This window comes from Oncorhynchus kisutch, linkage group LG5 (assembly GCF_002021735.2).
Source record: "Oncorhynchus kisutch isolate 150728-3 linkage group LG5, Okis_V2, whole genome shotgun sequence".
Classification (NCBI taxonomy): domain Eukaryota; kingdom Metazoa; phylum Chordata; class Actinopteri; order Salmoniformes; family Salmonidae; genus Oncorhynchus; species Oncorhynchus kisutch.
This window is the reverse complement of record NC_034178.2, coordinates 5,386,078-5,407,618: the sequence shown is the minus strand read 5'-3', so window position 1 is coordinate 5,407,618 and position 21,541 is coordinate 5,386,078. Positions and strand designations below refer to the sequence as shown.

General features: G+C 43.5%; 1 protein-coding gene across 2 annotated transcripts; it reads right to left on the bottom strand.

Annotated features, from left to right (window-relative positions):
* Positions 1 to 2,084: 2,084 nt before the first annotated feature.
* On the bottom strand, positions 2,085 to 17,300 carry LOC109890083 (GTP-binding protein Di-Ras1). 2 transcript variants are annotated; one of them, XM_020482033.2, is made up of 5 exons: positions 16,775 to 17,300; positions 8,554 to 8,706; positions 7,947 to 8,117; positions 7,774 to 7,878; positions 2,085 to 7,485 (listed from the first exon to the last, which is right to left on the bottom strand). In XM_020482033.2, the coding sequence occupies exons 2-5, from the start codon at positions 8,689 to 8,691 to the stop codon at positions 7,303 to 7,305; spliced, it is 597 nt and encodes a 198-aa protein (XP_020337622.1). In that variant the 5' UTR covers positions 8,692 to 8,706; positions 16,775 to 17,300; the 3' UTR covers positions 2,085 to 7,302. The 2 variants fall into 2 exon arrangements, with proteins under 2 accessions (XP_020337622.1, XP_020337623.1); XM_020482034.2 differs by having other exon boundaries at positions 8,554 to 8,702; positions 16,775 to 17,285.
* Positions 17,301 to 21,541: the final 4,241 nt, after the last annotated feature.

Genomic DNA, 21,541 nt, shown 5'->3' with positions numbered 1-21,541 from the left:
AGGGACACATACACACTCTCTCCCTGTTCTCTCTCCCCACCTCTCTCTCTGACTCATAAAGCCTGTGAGTAACTCCATGCTCCATGAGATGGCTGTTAACCATATTATACCCTGGGCTGTGTGTATGTGTGTTGTTTGTTTTATAGTCTCTATGTTAAAACAGGGTCAACTGTGTTTGTGTTTGTGATGCTGTATGTTAAAACAGTGCTAATGGTGTTTGTGATGCTGTATGTTAAAACAGTGCTAATGGTGTTTGTGATGCTGTATGTTAAAACAGTGCTAATGGTGTTTGTGTTTGTGATGCTGTATGTTAAAACAGTGTTAACAGTGTTTGTGTTTGTGATGCTGTATGTTAAAACAGGGTCAACTGTGTTTGTGTTTGTGATGCTGTATGTTAAAACAGTGCTAATGGTGTTTGTGATGCTGTATGTTAAAACAGGGTCAACTGTGTTTGTGTTTGTGATGCTGTATGTTAAAACAGTGCTAATGGTGTTTGTGATGCTGTATGTTAAAACAGTGCTAACAGTGTTTGTGATGCTGTATGTTAAAACAGTGCTAATGGTGTTTGTGTTTGTGATGCTGTATGTTAAAACAGTGTTAACAGTGTTTGTGATGCTGTATATTAAAACAGTGTTAAAGGTGTTTGTGTTTGTGATGCTGTATGTTAAAACAGTGTTAAAGGTGTTTGTGATGCTGTATGTTAAAACAGTGCTAACTGTGTTTGTGTTTGTGATGCTGTATGTTAAAACAGTGCTAACTGTGTTTGTGTTTGTGATGCTGTATGTTAAAACAGTGCTAACTGTGTTTGTGTTTGTGATGCTGTATGTTAAAACAGTGTTAAAGGTGTTTGTGATGCTGTATGTTAAAACAGTGTTAATGGTGTGTGTTGTATGTAAACAGCATTAGGTCAGTGATGTTAGAGGCTAATTAGATACACTTTAACAAGGATGGCATCAAGAGTGTCTGTTTGTGTAAACTCGGAGGCACGTGAAGGGTGTGTGTGTGTTATCAGGGTGTGTTACCCTCATTAAGATCCTACAGAGGGCTGCTAACCTCATGTCTCTTCACATTACATTACAGCCTGACACACACACGCACGCACGCACGCACGCACGCACGCACGCACGCACGCACGCACACACACACACACACACACACACACACACACACACACACACACACACACACACACACACACACACACACACACACACACACACACACACACACACACACACACACACACACACACACACACAGCCTAGAAGATCTATGGCTGTCGTAACGCATCTCCTGGGTCACACCACATTCTGACGCGGCAACCGTCGCCGTCACTGAGTCGCCATAGCAACCACATTGGGTGAAGAATCCTCAAGCAGATAGAGAAAGAGAGACCGTGCTTTGCTTTGCAGGCAGGCTGTCAGGGAGTGGAGAACAGTATGACACAGTATGAGGCTGCGAGCTGTTGTCATGGTGCGATCAAGACAACTGGGATCTCTGAAAAGAAACAAGCTCCGATTGGGAAAAATCGTGATGTTAGTGATCTTCAGGTCAGAGCTGTCGGGGCTCTAGGATGATGCCGAAGTTTCTGACTTGTAATTCCGAGTTGGATGATCTTTCCAAATTATTTTTCCCATTCAGAGCTCACCAAAATTGGACGTTGGAGGTCGGAGATTTACTAGTTCCGAGTTGTCTTGAGTGCCCCATCAGTCCACGTACCCGACCTAGTATCTAACCCGGTTATCTACCAGGGTATCCTATACTCAGTCCTATACACCCCCAAGGTGCACATTTTGGGTTTTGCCCTAGCACTACACAGCTGATTCAAATAACCAGCTCATCATCAAGCTTTGACTATTTGAATCAGCTGTGTAGTGCTGGGACAAAAAACTAAAAGTGCGCTCATGGGGGGCCAGGGACCGGGTTTGGGAAACCTTGATCTATACCATGCAAGACCATGTCAGCCCACTAAGCAAAATCGTAGGTGTTCAATATAGGAGCCAACAGTTATCTTCGGGAGTCTTCAGGTCATCTTTCTGTCATTTCACACACATTGTGAAAGGAAATATCACACAAAAGGCAGATTCTTAACTGTTGTTTTTATTAGGAAAATCCTTTTGCAGATTCGATATGATAATTTCTTCATATACATATCTTATATCTTATAGTTAGGATGCATTGCCACAGTACATTATAGTAGGAAGACTATTGCTAGAATAAATAGCTAGAATAATTATAATAATAACTATATTAAAAATAAAATAATTAAATGTCTATACATGATCATTATGTTAAAAAAAGGTCCAAACAAAAAACATGTTTACAAAAACAATAAGAGATTAAAAACAGTTACACTTTTCAAACCAAAGCCATTATTAATGCAGAAGAATTATAATAATAAAATAGAAATATGTTAATTTCACAGTTTGTGTCCTTATTGGTTCTCATGCTGGCTGGGAAGAACACTTATTGGGACCATGCAGGGAGGGAAGGACAGAGATGGAGGTTAGTAGAACTACACTACCCAGAAGTCATTGCACCCCTCAGGGGCCCGGTCCAGAAACAACTTTGAGGCACTTCCACGTTTTGTGTTTGGCAGAGCAGACAAGTGTAAACAATATGGCGGAAGTTCCCCAAAGCCTAATAGTTAAGCCTGTCCCCTATCCAGTCCCTTCAGATATTTGAACTTATAGGTGCAAGGAGTTGTTTCTGGGCTGATAGTATGATCTGGGGTGATGCAAAAATTCCAAACTGTGTCCTTGGTAGGCTTGAGTTTATAGAACATGTTTCTGATTAACTACACTCAATGAACTACTCTTCCCATAGTCCTTTGTGCCACTTCTCTTCTGCAACCCTCTTTCCAGCTACATGACTTTCTGATAACACACATCAGTGAAAGGCTGTAGGGGCTTTTTCAGGTAGAAACTACGTAGAACAGACACAACTATCTGGCTTGTGTAATCTATTCTAGAATCATATCAGTTCTGTTCTGTGTGTTTCGATCTTGGTTTTTATTCAGCCATACAGCAGCCTCTTTGTCCATTCCTGAGTCATTATAGGAATGCTCTCTGAACCCATTCCTAAAATCAGACTTTCACGTAAATCATGTTATTGATATATTTGTGAGGAAAGTCTAGTTTTGTGTGTGGATCTCAAGACAGGATCCAGCACTCTAAACTACACAAGCGAAAAAAGAAACCCTCTCATTGGTTCATTTCTGGAGGACTCTGCCCATTTGGGCTTTGGCCAATCCCCCAGGTGTTCAACCAATGAGGTGAGAGATCTTCCTCAGGGCCCACCCCTTCTCTGATTATAATAATGTTCTGTGGAATCACAGTTGGCAGCTCTATCTTTTCACTCCTAAGAGAACCACACTACCCACAATCCTATGAAGAGGGCAAAGGGGGCCATGATGTCACCATTCCCTAACGTTCCTAAATCCTCTATAGACTCTATATCCACCTCCAGCTATATAACTCTAATAGCTATTTACAGCTATATACAGATGTGGAGTGAAGGGGAGTGGTAAAACTAATAGGAAGAGTACAGACGGGTTACAGGGTGACACAGCAGTGCAGAAAAAGAGACAATGTGCAAACCTCACGACACCCTACTCCCTATGTAGTGCACTACTTTTGACCAGAATCACATCAGGGAATAGGGTGCCGCATGAGACACGCAGATAATGAGGTTTCTGTGGAACAGAGGACTGCTCTCTGTCTGCTTGCTATGCCTGTGTACAGTATGTGTGTGTACTGTGTACAGTGTGTGTGTGTGTGCATGAGCCTCAGCAGTCTGACTCATGCAGAACGTGTGGGTCATCTCCACAGGGAACCTCTGACAGACACTTCATAAAACCGCATTAACACACACACTGAATATTGTGGGAGGATGGGGTAAAGGTGTCTGTGCTGATTCAAACTAACACTGTTGAGTGCACTGTACACACACACACACACACACACACACACACACACACACACACACACACACACACACACACACACACACACACACACACACACACACACACACACACACACACACACACACACAACATACTAGTTTAATACTATTTGATGTAGAACGTTCCACATAATTCACTAAAATGTGGGTCAATCTGATCTGAATAATAGATGACTGTATACTTTATTATAGTTCTAGTGTAATACTGCACTAGAACACTGTTTTCTAATCAGATCCAGGACCTTTTCCTGAGCATGTGATCTGAACAGGAACAACCCTGAGCCTTAGCTATAGCCTACAACTGGGGATCAGCGTTTTCCTGGTCAGGGCATGAGGTCAGGAAAACATTTGGGCCATAAGTATAACACAGCACATAGCAACACACTGTACCTTCTCAATACCCTATACACAGTGGCCACCGGGGATGGGGACCTTTCTCTTTCTAATTCAGTCTATTCAATTTGCCCATTGTTTTTCAATGACAGATGTTTCCTTTCATGAACAGAATTTCAATGAATATTCTGAATTGAAAATGAACTCCAATCCCTGTTTGAAACTCGAATCAATTCCGTGCTTCTTTATTAGAGAGATATATGAAGGTGTGTTTTCTACTTCTTTGGGTCCAACGGTGTTATTCCAGAAAGACAGTTTAGATCTGGGTTCCCTCACATAGTGTGTTCTAAATAGTACCCTATATAGTGAATTACTAGTGAAGTACTTTAGATCAGAGCATAAAGAAAAGAAGTGCACTATATAGGGATTAGGGTGCCATTTGGGATGCAAGCTTAACCTTTTTGTCGGTTTTGTTACAATACCGTGCTATATAACCAATCCACAGCCTTATGGTGACCTTAACACACGTTTAAATACTGTACACATTACAAGTCACCTGGAATAATAACTACAGGAGAGCTGCTCCCTCCTTCCCCCACCTCTGTTCAAAATATATTGACAGTTATTTATTCTGCAAGATAGATAACGGAACATGGTAAAACAAAAACACAACGTCAATCAAATGATTGTGCTTTTAGCTCTCCTGTATAGTAAGAAGTAGGATGACTTTGTCCATAAATGCTGATCTAAGATCAGTTTTGCATTCCCCCCTAATGGTTAGTTATGATTTGAGGAGTAAGCTGATCCTAGATCTGCGGGTTAGGGGCAACTTCCACCTGGAGTATATATTCTGTACTTTGACAAACAACCTTATTGCTTTACATAAACCAATAGAGGTGTTTGGGACAATAATATAATGACATTTACATAATAATATCACTCCTTGTTCATGTACATACTATGTAGGAATACACTTGGTGAATGACCACTGGTCTCCAAAAAGCGTGTGTGTGTGCATTTATACTTGTGTGTGTATGTGTGACATTAAGTGCAATGTGATGGTATTTGCATGGCATAAAACTAATGGAGTGTCTTCCCTCCGTCGAGTAGAGTTGTCATTCCATCCTCTCTGTGCTTCTCTGTGTACGAAGAGGATTCAGCAGCTTGGCATGGGAAACACAAGGCCAACAGAAAGGCTCCTCACATGAAACAACAAGGGCCAAAGCCAACCGACGCAAACATTCCCAGCGACATCATCCGCAGTATTCCCAGTCCAAATCCCACAACGAACTTTTCTATACCTCTTCACATGTTCCAAGTCCACTCCATCGTCCATCCAACCAAAGTCCAACTACCAAGTGGCCCAGGCAGACTTCTTAACATTTCACTCCAACTACCAAGTGTCCCAGGCAGACTTCTTAACATGTCAGTCCAACTACCAAGTGTCCCAGGAAGACTTCTTAACATTTCAGTCCAACTACCAAGTGTCCCAGGTAGACTTCTTAACATTTCAGTCCAACTACCAAGTGTCCCAGGCAGACTTCTTAACATTTCAGTCCAACTACCAAGTGTCCCAGGCAGACTTCTTAACATTTCAGTCCAACTACCAAGTGTCCCAGGCAGACTTCTTAACATTTCAGTCCAACTACCAAATGTCCCAGGCAGACTTCTTAACATTTCAGTCCAACTACCAAGTGTCCCAGGCAGACTTCTTAACATTTCACTCCAACTACCAAGTGTCCCAGGCAGACTTCTTAACATGTCAGTCCAACTACCAAGTGTCCCAGGCAGACTTCTTAACATTTCAGTCCAACTACCAAGTGTCCCAGGTAGACTTCTTAACATTTCAGTCCAACTACCAAGTGTCCCAGGCAGACTTCTTAACATTTCAGTCCAACTACCAAGTGTCCCAGGCAGACTTCTTAACATGTCAGTCCAACTACCAAGTGTCCCAGGTAGACTTCTTAACATGTCAGTCCAACTACCAAGTGTCCCAGGTAGACTTCTTAACATTTCAGTCCAACTACCAAGTGTCCCAGGCAGACTTCTTAACATTTCAGTCCAACTACCAAGTGTCCCAGGCAGACTTCTTAACATTTCAGTCCAACTACCAAATGTCCCAGGCAGACCTCTTAACATTTCAGTCCAACTACCAAGTGTCCGAGGCAGACTTCTTAACATTTCAGTCCAACTACCAAGTGTCCCAGGCAGACTTCTTAACATTTCAGTCCAACTACCAAGTGTCCCAGGCAGACTTCTTAACATTTCAGTCCAACTACCAAGTGTCCCAGGCAGACTTCTTAACATTTCAGTCCAACTACCAAGTGTCCCAGGTAGACTTTTTAACATTTCAGTCCAACTACCACATCTTTCTTTCCCAGGTTCTCTTTCCTCGGATTCCAAGTCCCTTCCCTTGTTTTAACACTGAGCTAAAGTCTTAGAGGGATTGTTGATGTCACATGTTCAACGTTTCTCCAGTTCAAGTAATGATTTAGAAGCCATTTTGAATGAGGAGTTAAGAGGATTCTCCATTTTGCATGATGACAGAGACGGTTCGGGGGTATACTGTCTGTGTCTTTCAGAGGTGCTAGGGAGGGAGGCCAGGTATACATAGGATATGTACATTATGTTAGAGTGTCCCTAGTGTAACATCTAGTGACCTCGCTAAGAGGTTGGGACCTCACGGCGTAATGGCTGAGGTGTTGGACTGATGCTGACAGATGCAGGGTTGCGGGTTCGAGTCGTGTTCAGACTACCCCCCCAAATCTTTTCACTACAGTGGGACTGTATGGATGGTTAGGACCCTGGTCAGGCAGACAGGAGATGAGAGAGGAGGATAGGGAGAGGGTGAGGTATAGAACCCACCAGTGGTCCTGAGGTCTCTTCACTCTCTTCTCTTTCTCTCCCTCTCCCATTCCTTCTCTTCTATCCTCACACTTTCTGTCTTCCTTGTTACCTTCCTTCCTTCCTCCCTTCCTCCATCCCTCTATCCTCTCCTCCTCTCTACATGACACTACATTTTCCCTTCAGTCTCTCAGCTCTGGACTGTTTTCCGGACCGTTTCCCGTCGATGTTGAGACTCATGTTTCTCTTCTTGTCCAGGTTGAGCAGCTCCTGGAACAGCTCGGTCACGTTGTGGTTGGTCTTAGCTGACGTCTCCATGAACGCACACTTCCACGTGGTCGCCTTGAAGACCACACAGTAGGATTATTAATAGGATTCATTTTATTATTGTTATTAACAGGAGAAAGTAGAACGGGAATTTGCTTTACAGTAATCGGCCCGACAATACCAGACCTGGGTAAAATATACAGATCAACTACTTTGAGGTGGGATTTATTTAACTTGGGGTTTGCACTTTTGTCACTATTCCAAACTGAATCGATATTTTAAAGTATTTGACATTATGTAGTTCTACTGAACCCAGGTCAGATGTATTATTTTGTAACATTTCAGATGTTTAATGTTACCGACCTGTGCCTCTCCATCTTTAGTCTCCACCTCTCTCTGGGTCTCATCACTCTTGTTGCCCACCAACATGATGGGGATGGCCTCTATGTTCCCCTTTATGGCTATCACCTGGAGAACACAAGCAGAGATTACATAGTCACCCACACAGTCACACACACACAGTCACACACACCTACCTGTTGGTAGATAGGCTTGAGTTCCTCCAGTGACTGTTTGCTGGTTACAGAGTAGACCAGTATGAAGGCATGTCCTTTAGATATGGACAGCCTCTGCATGGCAGGGAACTGGTGACTGCCTGTTGTATCAGTTATCTGGAGCGTACACACACTCTTATCACAGCTGATCACCTGTAGACACACACAAACATACACACACAATTAGTATCATTAGGATAATACATGATCATTCATTGAAAAACAACATTGCTTATACTCAATGCTCTTTTCATCACTAAGTTGTATCATTTGACTTGGTGCATCAGATCAGTGGATAAAATAGCCCTCTGGACACACTATATATGGTCATTATGTCTATACATCAGATAAAGCAGTTGGCCTACTGCCCATCCCTGATTACCTGTCAGTGCATCGTTTTGTCTGAAACGGCACCCTAATCTCTGAAGTGCACTATGTTCAGGCCATGGTCAAAGTAGTGGACTAAAGAGGGATTAGGGTGTTCCAGATGCAGCCTCGGTCTTCCTTCCTCTCCTCCTCCTCCTCCTCTCCCTGTCTCACCTGTCGATAGGTGTCCTCCACAGTGGGAATATAGGTGTCCCTGTCTCACCTGTCGATAGGTGTCCTCCACAGTGGGAATATAGGTGTCCCTGAAGGTGCCTTTAACGAAGCGTAGGACCAGGGAGCTCTTCCCCACTCCCCCCGCTCCAAACACCACCACCCTGTAGTCATTACTCTGCTCAGGCATGCTGCCCCCTACTGCCTGGGCACAGGTATTAAAACGAGAGAGAGAGAAGAGAGAGAGAGAGTTATGTACTGCATATACTGACTCCAGGTAGAGACAGACACATGTACTGACTCCAGGTAGAGACAGACACATGTACTGACTCCAGGTAGAGACAGACACATGTACTGACCCCAGGTGGAGACAGCCACATGTACTGACCCCAGGTAGATATAGACACATGTACTGACTCCAGGTAGAGACAGCCACATGTACTGACTCCAGGTAGAGACAGACACATGTACTGACCCCAGGTAGAGACAGACACATGTACTGACCCCAGGTAGAGACAGCCACATGTACTGACTCCAGGTAGAGATAGACACATGTACTGACCCCAGGTAGAGACAGACACATGTACTGACCCCAGGTAGAGACAGACACATGTACTGACTCCAGGTAGAGACAGACACATGTACTGACTCCAGGTAGAGACAGACACATGTACTGACCCCAGGTAGAGACAGACACATGTACTGACTCCAGGTAGAGACAGACACATGTACTGACTCCAGGTAGAGACAGACACATGTACTGACCCCAGGTAGAGACAGACACATGTACTGACCCCAGGTAGAGACAGACACATGTACTGACCCCAGGTAGAGACAGACACATGTACTGACCCCAGGTAGAGACAGAAACATGTACTGACTCCAGGTAGAGACAGACACATGTACTGACTCCAGGTAGAGACAGACACATGTACTGACCCCAGGTAGAGACAGACACATGCACTGACTCCAGGTAGAGACAGACACATGTACTGACTCCAGGTAGAGACAGACACATGTACTGACTCCAGGTAGAGACAGACACATGTACTGACTCCAGGTAGAGACAGACACATGTACTGACCCCAGGTAGAGACAGACACATGCACTGACTCCAGGTAGAGACAGACACATGTACTGACTCCAGGTAGAGACAGACACATGTACTGACTCCAGGTAGAGACAGACACATGTACTGACTCCAGGTAGAGACAGACACATGTACTGACTCCAGGTAGAGACAGACACATGTACTGACTCCAGGTAGAGACAGACACATGTACTGACTCCAGGTAGAGACAGACACATGTACTGACTCCAGGTAGAGACAGACACATGTACTGACTCCAGGTAGAGACAGACACATGTACTGACTCCAGGTAGAGACAGACACATGTACTGACTCCAGGTAGAGACAGACACATGTACTGACCCCAGGTAGAGACAGACACATGTACTGACTCCAGGTAGAGACAGACACATGTACTGACTCCAGGTAGAGACAGACACATGTACTGACTCCAGGTAGAGACAGACACATGTACTGACTCCAGGTAGAGACAGACACATGTACTGACTCCAGGTAGAGACAGACACATGTACTGACTCCAGGTAGAGACAGACACATGTACTGACCCCAGGTAGAGACAGACACATGTACTGACCCCAGGTAGAGACAGACACATGTACTGACTCCAGGTAGAGACAGACACATGTACTGACCCCAGGTAGAGACAGACACATGTACTGACCCCAGGTGGAGACAGACACATGTACTGACTCCAGGTAGAGACAGACACGTGTACTGACCCCAGGTGGAGACAGACACATGTACTGACTCCAGGTAGAGACAGACACATGTACTGACCCCAGGTAGAGACAGACACATGTACTGACCCCAGGTAGAGACAGACACATGTACTGACCCCAGGTAGAGACAGACACATGTACTGACCCCAGGTAGAGACAGACACATGTACTGACTCCAGGTAGAGACAGACACATGTACTGACCCCAGGTAGAGACAGACACATGTACTGACCCCAGGTAGAGACAGACACATGTACTGACCCCAGGTAGAGACAGACACATGTACTGACCCCAGGTAGAGACAGACACATGTACTGACTCCAGGTAGAGACAGACACATGTACTGACCCCAGGTAGAGACAGACACATGTACTGACCCCAGGTAGAGACAGACACATGTACTGACCCCAGGTAGAGACAGACACATGTACTGACTCCAGGTAGAGACAGACACATGTACTGACCCCAGGTAGAGACAGACACATGTACTGACTCCAGGTAGAGACAGACACATGTACTGACTCCAGGTAGAGACAGACACATGTACTGACTCCAGGTAGAGACAGACACATGTACTGACCCCAGGTAGAGACAGACACATGTACTGACTCCAGGTAGAGACAGACTCATCCCTGATGAAACAAAAGCTTTGAACTACCGTTAACTTACCACAACTCATCTTTCTGTATCTGAACCTATTCCTCAAATACTATTCTGCATTCTTGGCAGTGTGTGTGTGTGTGTGTGTGTGTGGTGTATGTGTGTGTGTGTGGTGTATGTGTGTGTGTGTGTGTGTGTGTGTGTGTGTGTGTGTGTGTGTGTGTGTGTGTGTGTGTGTGTGTGTGTGTGTGTGTGTGTGTGTGTGTGTGTGTGTGGTGTATGTGTGTGTGTGTGTGTGTGTGTGTGTGTGTGTGTGTGTGTGTGTGTGGTGTATGTGTGTGTGTGTGTGTGTATTATTGAACAGCTCTGGGGCTAAACCCTGTTATAAGGACCTCTAACAACAAATGACAACACTGGAATTACAATCCCACTTCAATCTAGAACAACACCACTAGGTGCAGACATACTAATATTTATGGACCAATGTGGGAATTTCAGTCTAAAGGTGCCTGTGCACTCACACACACACACACATACACCACACACACACACACACACACACACACACACACACATACACATACACCACACGCGAACACACACACACACACACACACACACTTCTGTCCTTGACACTAGGGCACAGAGATTGATGACACTCTTACCAAATGGGACTGTCTCACTCTGACCATCTTTCTTTCCTCCCCTTCTCTGATGATTAGAGATGGAAGGATAGAGTGCTTTAATGAATGAATAGTGTAAATGCATCTGGACCAGCCTGGACCAGCCCAGCCAACTCTACATTAGGAGATCACTTTGGCACAGACCAATACTCCTCTACTCAGCATTTGTCCATCTCTCTCTTCTCCTCATCTCTCCTCTCATCTTCTCCATGTGTGTGTGCCTGACAGTCTCAGTGGTTAGCTTCCTGAGAGACTGACTGTCTGTCTGTCTGTCGCACACACACCTGACTCTCTCTCTCTCTCTCACTCACTCACTCACTCACACTCACTCACTCACTCACTCACACACACACGCACAATTCCATACAGATGTATAGAATGGAACCAAACTCTGACTGGGTTTATCCTGTTCACATCTAGTCACACACTGCTTCGATGCTTCATCTGTTCTGTCTGTGGGTGTCCATGCATGCGCGTGTCCGTGCATGGGTGTGATGGAGAGTGATGCAAACAGAGGAAATGAGCATTAAAATCTTGGTGTCCCACATATATATTTCACATTAGAAAGCTTTGTTTGGGCTTAGTGTGCGTGTGTGTATGTACAGTGCCTTGCGAAAGTATTCGGCCCCCTTGAACTTTGCGACCTTTTGCCACATTTCAGGCTTCAAACATAAAGATATAAAACTGTATTTTTTTGTGAAGAATCAACAACAAGTGGGACACAATCATGAAGTGGAACGCCATTTATTGGATATTTCAAACTTGTTTAACAAATCAAAAACTGAAAAATTGGGCGTGCAAAATTATTCAGCCCCCTTAAGTTAATACTTTGTAGCACCACCTTTTGCTGCGATTACAGCTGTAAGTCGCTTGGGGTGTGTCTCTATCAGTTTTGCACATCGAGAGACTGAAATCTTTTCCCATTCCTAATTGCGAAACAGCTCGAGCTCAGTGAGGTTGGATGGAGAGTATTTGTGAACAGCAGTTTTCAGTTCTTTCCACAGATTCTCGATTGGATTCAGGTCTGGACTTTGACTTGGCCATTCTAACACCTGGATATGTTTATTTTTGAACCATTCCATTGTAGATTTTGCTTTATGTTTTGGATCATTGTCTTGTTGGAAGACAAATCTCCGTCCCAGTCCAGGTCTTTTGCAGACTCCATCAGGTTTTCTTCCAGAATGGTCCTATATTTGGCTCCATCCATCTTCCCATCAATTTTAACCATCTTCCCTGTCCCTGCTGAAGAAAAGCAGGCCCAAACCATGATGCTGCCACCACCATGTTTGACAGTGGGGATGGTGTGTTCAGGGTGATGAACATAACGTTTTGCATTGTTGCCAAAAAGTTCAATTTTGGTTTCATCTGACCAGAGCACCTTCTTCCACATGTTTGGTGTGTCTCCCAGGTGGCTTGTGGCAAACTTTAAACAACACTTTTTATGGATATCTTTAAGAAATGGCTTTCTTCTTGCCACTCTTCCATAAAGGCCAGATTTGTGCAATATACGACTGATTGTTGTCCTATGGACAGAGTCACCCACCTCAGCTGTAGATCTCTGCAGTTCATCCAGAGTGATCATGGGCCTCTTGGCTGCATCTCTGATCAGTCTTCTCCTTGTATGAGCTGAAAGTTTAGAGGGACGGCCAGGTCTTGGTAGATTTGCAGTGGTCTGATACTCCTTCCATTTCAATATTATCGCTTGCACAGTGCTCCTTGGGATGTTTAAAGCTTGGGAAATCTTTTTGTATCCAAATCCGGCTTTAAAGTTCTTCACAACAGTATCTCGGACCTGCCTGGTGTGTTCCTTGTTCTTCATGATGCTCTCTGCGCTTTTAACGGACCTCTGAGACTATCACAGTGCAGGTGCATTTATACGGAGACTTGATTACACACAGGTGGATTGTATTTATCATCATTAGTCATTTAGGTCAACATTGGATCATTCAGAGATCCTCACTGAACTTCTGGAGAGAGTTTGCTGCACTGAAAGTAAAGGGGCTGAATAATTTTGCACGCCCAATTTTTCAGTTTTTGATTTGTTAAAAAAGTTTGAAATATCCAATAAATGTCGTTCCACTTCATGATTGTGTCCCACTTGTTGTTGATTCTTCACAAAAAATACAGTTTTATATCTTTATGTTTGAAGCCTGAAATGTGGCAAAAGGTCGCAAAGTTCAAGGGGGCCGAATACTTTCGCAAGGCACTGTACAGTGAGGCAAAAAAAGTATTTAGTCAGCCACCAATTGTGCAAGTTCTCCCACTTAAAAAGATGAGAGAGGCCTGTAATTTTCATCATAGGTACACTTCAACTATGACAGACAAAATGAGGAAAAAAAATCCAGAAAATCACATTGTAGGATTTTTAATGAATTTATTTGCAAATTATGGTGGAAAATAAGTATTTGGTCACCTACAAACAAGCAAGATTTCTGGCTCTCACAGACCTGTAACTTCTTCTTTAAGAGGCTCCTCTGTCCTCCACTCGTTACCTGTATTAATTGCACCTGTTTGAACTTGTTATCAGTATAAAAGACACCTGTCCACAACCTCAAACAGTCACACTCCAAACTCCACTATGGCCAAGACCAAAGAGCAGTCAAAGGACACCAGAAACAAAATTGTAGACCTGCACCAGGCTGGGAAGACTGAATCTGCAATAGGTAAGCAGCTTGGTTTGAAGAAATCAACTGTGGTAGCAATTATTAGGAAATGGAAGACATACAAGACCACTGATAATCTCCCTCGATCTGGGGCTCCACGCAAGATCTCACCCCGTGGGGTCAAAATGATCACAAGAACGGTGAGCAAAAATCCCAGAACCACACGGGGGGACCTAGTGAATGACATGCAGAGAGCTGGGATCAAAGTAACAAAGCCTACCATCAGTAACACACTATGCCGCCAGGGACTCAAATCCTGCAGTGCCAGACGTGTTCCCCTGATTAAGCCAGTACATGTCCAGGCCTGTCTGAAGTTTGCTAGAGAGCATTTGGATGATCCAGAAGAAGATTGGGACAATGTCATATGGTCAGGTAAAAACTCAACTCGTCGTGTTTGGAGGACAAAGAATGCTGAGTTGCATCCAAAGAACACCATACCTACTGGGAAGCATGGGGGTGAAAACATCATGCTTTGGGGCTGTTTTTCTGCAAAGGGACCAGGACGACTGATCCGTGTAAAGGAAAGAATGAATGGGGCCATGTATCGTGAGATTTTGAGTGAAAACCTCCTTCCATCAGCAAGGGCATTGAAGATGAAACGTGGCGGGGTCTTTCACCATGACAATGATCCCAAACACACCGCCCGGGCAACGAAGGAGTGGCTTCGTAAGAAGCATTTCAAGGTCCTGGAGTGGCCTAGCCAGTCTCCAGATCTCAACCCCATAGAAAATCTTTGGAGGGAGTTGAAAGTCTGTGTTGCCCAGCAACAGCCCCAAAACATCACTGCTCTAGAGGAGATCTGCATGGAGGAATGGGCCAAAATACAAACAACAGTGTGTGAAAACCTTGTGAAGACTTACAGAAAACGTTTGACCTCTGTCATTGCCAACAAAGGGTATATAACAAAGTATTGAGATAAACTTTTGTTATTGACCAAATACTTATTTTCCACCATAATTTGCAAATCAATTCATTAAAAATCCTACAATGTGATTTTCTGGATTTTTTTCTCCATTTTGTCTGTCATAGTTGAAGTGTACCTATGATGAAAATTACAGGCCTCTCTCATCTTTTTAAGTGGGAAAACTTGCACAATTGGTGGCTGACTAAATACTTTTTTGCCCCACTGTAAGCGTGTTTATCCATGTGTGTGTGTTACAGATTGCTCTACAGGGGTCTAGGCTTAGCAGCTAATCATTGAGCTTAACCTCTCTGTTTTCTGGACTGTCTGCATTGACCCAATTCCCAGGTCTTAACTTAGCAGCATGCCTCCTTCACACACACACAACACACACACACACACACAGTGTAGGATAGTAGACTATGCTGATCCTGACATACACAATCCATGCTCCTGCTGGTCAGTATCTGGGGGACATGCAGGAGAGAAGCAGACAGACAGACAGCAGGAGAGGAGTGGACAGACAGACCGCAGGAGAGGAGCAGGCAGACAGACAGACAGCAAGAGAGGAACAGAGACAGCACTTCAACCAGTGTGAGCCGAGGTGCAGCCAAAAATCACATGAACATTAAAGGAAATAGGTGCCCACCTACAACACCCACCTACACACACGCAGCCATGGTCCAATCTCTCTTTACTACCATCTGCTACACTACAAAGCTTAATCACTGGAATTACTGTCATCCCTCCCCCTCTCCTCCTTTCTCCCTCCTACTATGAACCCAAACAAACACAAGGACCGGGAACAAACAAACAAACAAACACACACACACTCTCTCTCTTACAGCAAGGATAGTCATGGAAGAAAGCCTGCCATAAACAGCACACATAACGTTAATAGGGCAAGCATACACTGTCCAGATGGACCCCCTGAAAATATGAAGCGATTAAAAACGGTTTAGCATTGGCTTACTGTTAGTCAGACTGTGAGTCACGTTGCCATCATGTTGGTGGAATGTAGCCTACTGTGTGTGTGTGTGTGTGTGTGTGTGTGTGTGTGTGTGTGTGTGTGTGTGTGTGTGTGTGTGTGTGTGTGTGTGTGTGTGTGTAATAATGCATGCCCACCACGGGCTTGAAACAGGGTATGCTATAGGGAGAGTAAGAGTTAAAAACGACCTCGTTTGTTGTCAGTGGGTCTAGAATACGACATCACAGGCTAACCTACTCTGCCCCTTTCATTCATAAAATACCACAGGAAGAAGAAACGCCATCTCGCTTTGGTGGCATAATTTCACAGGCGCATCACATCCTCCAAATCTTCAAAACGAGACATGTTAGATCCCTGCATAGAATACTCTCTCCCTCTCGCGCATTCCTGACGATAATTCACACAGTTTATGACGCAGTAACAGCAACATACATGTACAGATGAATTTTAACATATGGTAGAAATAACATGAACGGTTTGCAATCAAAAAACTGCTGCCCCATATTTACCAAGGCAAGAATCGCGTGCGTAACCGTCCAAGAGAGGCAACGCCACACAATATCAACATTCTCTTACTGACATAGACTAACGGATTTGTCAAAAGATGGATCTGGTTAAGTGTTACATACCTGAACTTGATGTGTAGTCGTGTTTTAGTGGCTGTCGTCTGCCAACACGTTTGTAAGGCAAAACGCTGAGTTTTAAAGCATTTTATACTGTTCATGTAGAAATCTCATGTCGTCCGCGAATTCACAGCCCGTGTTCTCTCTCTCACTATCTCTCTCGTTGTTGATGCTATATTTCTCTCTTTCTCTCTCTACTTGATATTCCCATACACTACAGTTCTAGTGCCACGATGTCTTTCTTCCCTCCCTCTATCGGTATGTCTCCATCTATACCAGTCTCCATCGATCCCTCTATGGCTTGCGGATCATCGCGTCATCACACAACACTCATACACACACAGAAACGCACGGATAGACCTAACGTTTTAGCGACTGAAAACGCAGGACCAGGCACGGTTTCGTGAATTACCGAGTTTTTATTTCAGCATATCAAGTGAAGTCATACTTTAGTCAGATTGCCGAATTAACAGCTAAATATGTTTTGGCAGTAAACTGTAGAAAAGGACCCTTCTAGCTGCATCCCAATGTCCCTCCATAGCCGCAGGAAGTAGGGGTGCTGAAGATGGTCTCCACTTATTTATAGCCTATAGCTTATATTAAACAAAAATGGTCGCTAAGCCTACTGCATGATCAGACCTAACCATAAAGGCCTATTGCTTTTTTATTTGCTAAAGGCACAGTTTCAAATTAAAGTCAGCTGTCATATTTGGGTATCGTTAGTAAAGGCTTTCAGGTGCCAGCTAAAGAGGTTGATGCTTAAACCACAGCCCATTCAACTGTTACCCAATAGTCCTTTGGCGCCAACTGCTTGGGTAGAGTCCAATCCTCCACAGCCATACACAAAGTTCAGTAAACTTTTGAAAATGTAGATCCTAGAATGCCATCTTGGCATAAAAAATTAAAAGAATCACATTCTGAGTGGACATTGGCATGGAGTGTAGAGGTCGACCGATTAATCGGAATGGCCGATTAATTAGGGCCGATTTCAAGTTTTCATAACAATCGAAAATCAGTATTTTTGGACGCCAATTTAGCCAATTTAGATTTTTTATTTTATTTATTTTTTTACAACTTTATTTAACCTTTTTGGGATAGGGGGCAGCATTTTAGCGTACTATTGGATGAATAGCGATGCTAATATATGCATATTATTATTATTATTTGATAGAAAACACTCTGAAGTTTCTAAAAGTGTGTGAATGATGTCTGTGAGTATAACAGAACTCATATGGCAGGCGAAAACCTGAGAAAAATCCAACCAGGAAGTGGGACATCTGAGGTTTGTAGCTTTTCAAAGCTTGGCCTACCGAATACACATTGAGATATGGATAAAGTTGCACTTCCTACGGCTTCCACTAGATGTCAACCGTCTTTAGAAACTGGTTTGAGGATTCTACTATAAAGGAGGGGCTCATGAGACCTCTTTGAGTCAGTGGTCTTTCATAGAGCCTTGGTCTCATGACGTGCGCTCCCGACAGAGTTACCTCTCGTTCCTATGCTTTTCTGAAGGCATTCTCCGGTTGGAACATTATTGATGTTTTATGTTAAAAACATCCTAAAGATCGATCCCATACATCGTTTGACATGTTTCTAAAGGACTGTAACGGAACTTTCAAGTTTTTGTCTGGATGAAGATGGATTACTGGGCTGAACAAGCTAACAACAAGTAGCTAATTGGACATAAATGATTAAACTTTATGGAACAAATCAGTCATTTATTGTCAAACTGGGATTCCTGGGCGGGCCTTCTGATGAAGATCATCAAAGGTAAGTGAATATTTATGGTGTTGTTTCTAACTTTGTTGATTCCAAAATGGTGGATATTCCTCTGTCTGTTTTGGGCTCTGAGCGCCGTTCTTAGATTATGTTTTTTCCGTAAAGTTTTTTTGAAATCTGACACAGCGGTTGCATTTTTAGAAGAAGTCTATCTTTAATTCTGTGAATAGCACTCTTATCTTTAATCAATGCTTATTATGAGTATTTCTACAAAATCACTTGATGTTTTGGAATCAAAACATTACTGCACGTAAGGCGCCAATGTAAACAGAGATTTTTGGATATAAATATGCACATTATCGAACAAAACATACATGTATTGTGTAACATGATGTCCTATGAGTGTCATCTGATGATCCATTACAAAAAACAATCAATCATAATCACTAGTTATGTGGTTGATGATATTACTAGTTTATCTAGTGTGTCCTGCGTTGCATATAATCGATGCGGTGCGCATTCGTGAAAAAGGACTGTCGTTGCTCCTAACCATAAACATCAATGCCTTTCTTAAAATCAATACACAGAAGTATATATTTTTAAACCTGCATATTTAGTTAAAAGAAATCCAGGTTAGCAGGCAATATTAACCAGGTGAAATTGTGTCACTTCTCGAGTTCATCGCATGCAGAGTCAGGGTATATGCAATAGTTTGGGCCGCCTGGCTCATTGCGAACTAATTTGCCAGAATATTACGTAATTATGACATAACATTGAAGATTGTGTAATGTAACAGGAATATTTAGATTTAGGGATGCCAATCCAATAGATTAAATACAGAACGGTTCCGTATTTCACTGAAAGAATATACATTTTGTTTTCTAAATGAGTTTCCGGATTTGACCATATTAATGACCTAAGGCTCGTATTTCTGTGTGTTATGTTATAATTAAGTCTAGGATTTGATAGAGCAGTCTGAGTGATGGTAGGCACCAGCAGGCTCGTAAGCATTCATTCAAACAGCACTTTTGTGCGTTTTGCCAGCAGGTCGTCACTGTGCTTCAAGCATTGCGCTGTTTATGACTTCAAGCCTATCAACTCCCGAGATGAGGCTGGTGTAACCGATGTGAAATGGCTAGCTAGTTAGCGGGATGCGCGCTAATAGCATTTCAAACGTCACTCGCTCTGAGACTTGGAGTAGTTGTTCCCCTTGCTCTGCATGGGTAACGCTGCTTCGAGGGTGGTTGTTGTCGATGTGTTCCTGGTTCGAGCCCAGGTAGGGGCGAGGAGAGGGATGGGAGCTACACCGGCAATACTAAAGTGCCTATAAGAACATCCAATAGTCAAAGGTATATGAAATACAAATGGTAGAGAGAAATAGTCCTATAATTCCAATAATAACTACAACCTAAAACCTCTTACCTGGGAATATTGAAGACTCATCTTAAAAGGAACAACCAGCTTTCATATGTTCTCATGTTCTGAGCAAGGACCTTAAACGTTAGCTTTCTTACATGGCACATATTGCACTTTTACTTTCTTCTCCAACACTTTGTTTTTGCATTATTTAAACCAAATTTGACATGTTTCATCATGAGGCTAAATTGATTTTGTTGTATTGTATTAAGTTAAAATAACTGTTCATTCAGTATTGTTGTAATTGTCATTATTACAAATATATATTTTTTAAATCGGCATCGTTTTTTTTTCTCCCTCCAATAATCGGTATCAGTGTTGAAAAATCATAATCGGCCGATCTCTAATGGAGTATGTGGTGTTTGCAGCACCCCAGGACCAGGTCACAAGGACTGGAACTAAAGCTTTGAACCCTGTACATTTGAGCATTTTGTGTCTGTATCCTTGCTTCCCTAACTTTCTGCCTCTCACCATCCCCCGCTTAGGTGGCCACCAGTCTGTGAGCCTAAGCGGGGGATGGGGAGAGAGGCAGAACGTTAGGGAAGCAAGGATACAGACATAAAATGCAATGGTCCAGGATCTAACCACCAGTCCACACACTGACCCGCCCACCAGACCCCTCCAATCCATCCACTCCAATGTCCTACCCTGCGATCACTCCACCATTTCTCATGGCTGTCACTCCTACCGTACTGAACTCCCTGTTTTACTGCTGTCTTAACCCCATGTATTTCCCTGTAGCCTACTCTCTTGCCCCTTCATGTTGTGTCAATGTATACTCTGTATGCATGCAGTTTGTTTCACATAATTTGGATTGTAAAGCGTATTAAGACATGTTTAAATGCACTTTAAATAGTGATTTGATCTGTATCTCCCCAGGACCAGTGCTGGAACTAAAGCCTGTACTACCTGTAAAGAGTGTTTGTCTCCCTCCGTCAGTGAATTAGAGTACTGCAAGGCCTACACACCAGTCGCCCAGGGAATCTCAAGACCACACACACACACACACACACACGTGCATGGACAGCAAAGGCAGTCTCCAGAGTAAGGGAACAGCTGGGGAGAAAAGCCTCAGGAAGGGAGAGAGAGTACAGGATGAGTTAGCAGAGCATTGCATGTCCATCACCCCCAGTCTGGCCTCTACGGTTTGATTAAAGGAAGTGCATTTAGACTTGCCAGGTTCCCACATTACTACACAAAACAGAGAAAACACCACAGTCCCTGTGGCAGTGTGTATGTGTGGCCATTATCAGTCTGTCAGTTTAGTCAGACATGACACTCCCAGCATGGACACAAGAGCCATCCCATTCAGACTCCTGAGCGTTCACCAAAACGCAACCAGAATGATTTAACTTCCTGTATACCAGTAAATGTACTGTGCACAGGTCAACTCAACATCTTGGTGCAGGGCTATTCCACTCCAGCCTTGACATATGCAGTACTGCTGGTTTTCCTTTCTCCGTGGTAGTTGAATTGATAACATAGGGTGTATGACAAAGTAGGATCAATGTGTTAGCCATCTTTCCTAAATAGTCTGAAATAAATTAATATTTCAGAATTCCTAAAGAACTGAGAAAGGCACGGTGTAACGGACTCCAGTTGAGGAAAAGCGTGAACAGATTACAAACGGCACATTAC

Excerpts from the sequence above, each read along its gene's own strand:
- LOC109890083 (XM_020482033.2), bottom strand. The coding sequence starts at position 8,691 with ATGCCTGAGCAGAGTAATGACTACAGGGTGGTGGTGTTTGGAGCGGGG. Across the intron at positions 7,879-7,946 it reads TCAAGCCTATCTACCAACAG|GTGATAGCCATAAAGGGGAA; the intron begins GTAGGTGTGTGT and ends TGTGTTCTCCAG. Across the intron at positions 7,486-7,773 it reads CTAAAGATGGAGAGGCACAG|GCGACCACGTGGAAGTGTGC; the intron begins GTCGGTAACATT and ends GTGGTCTTCAAG.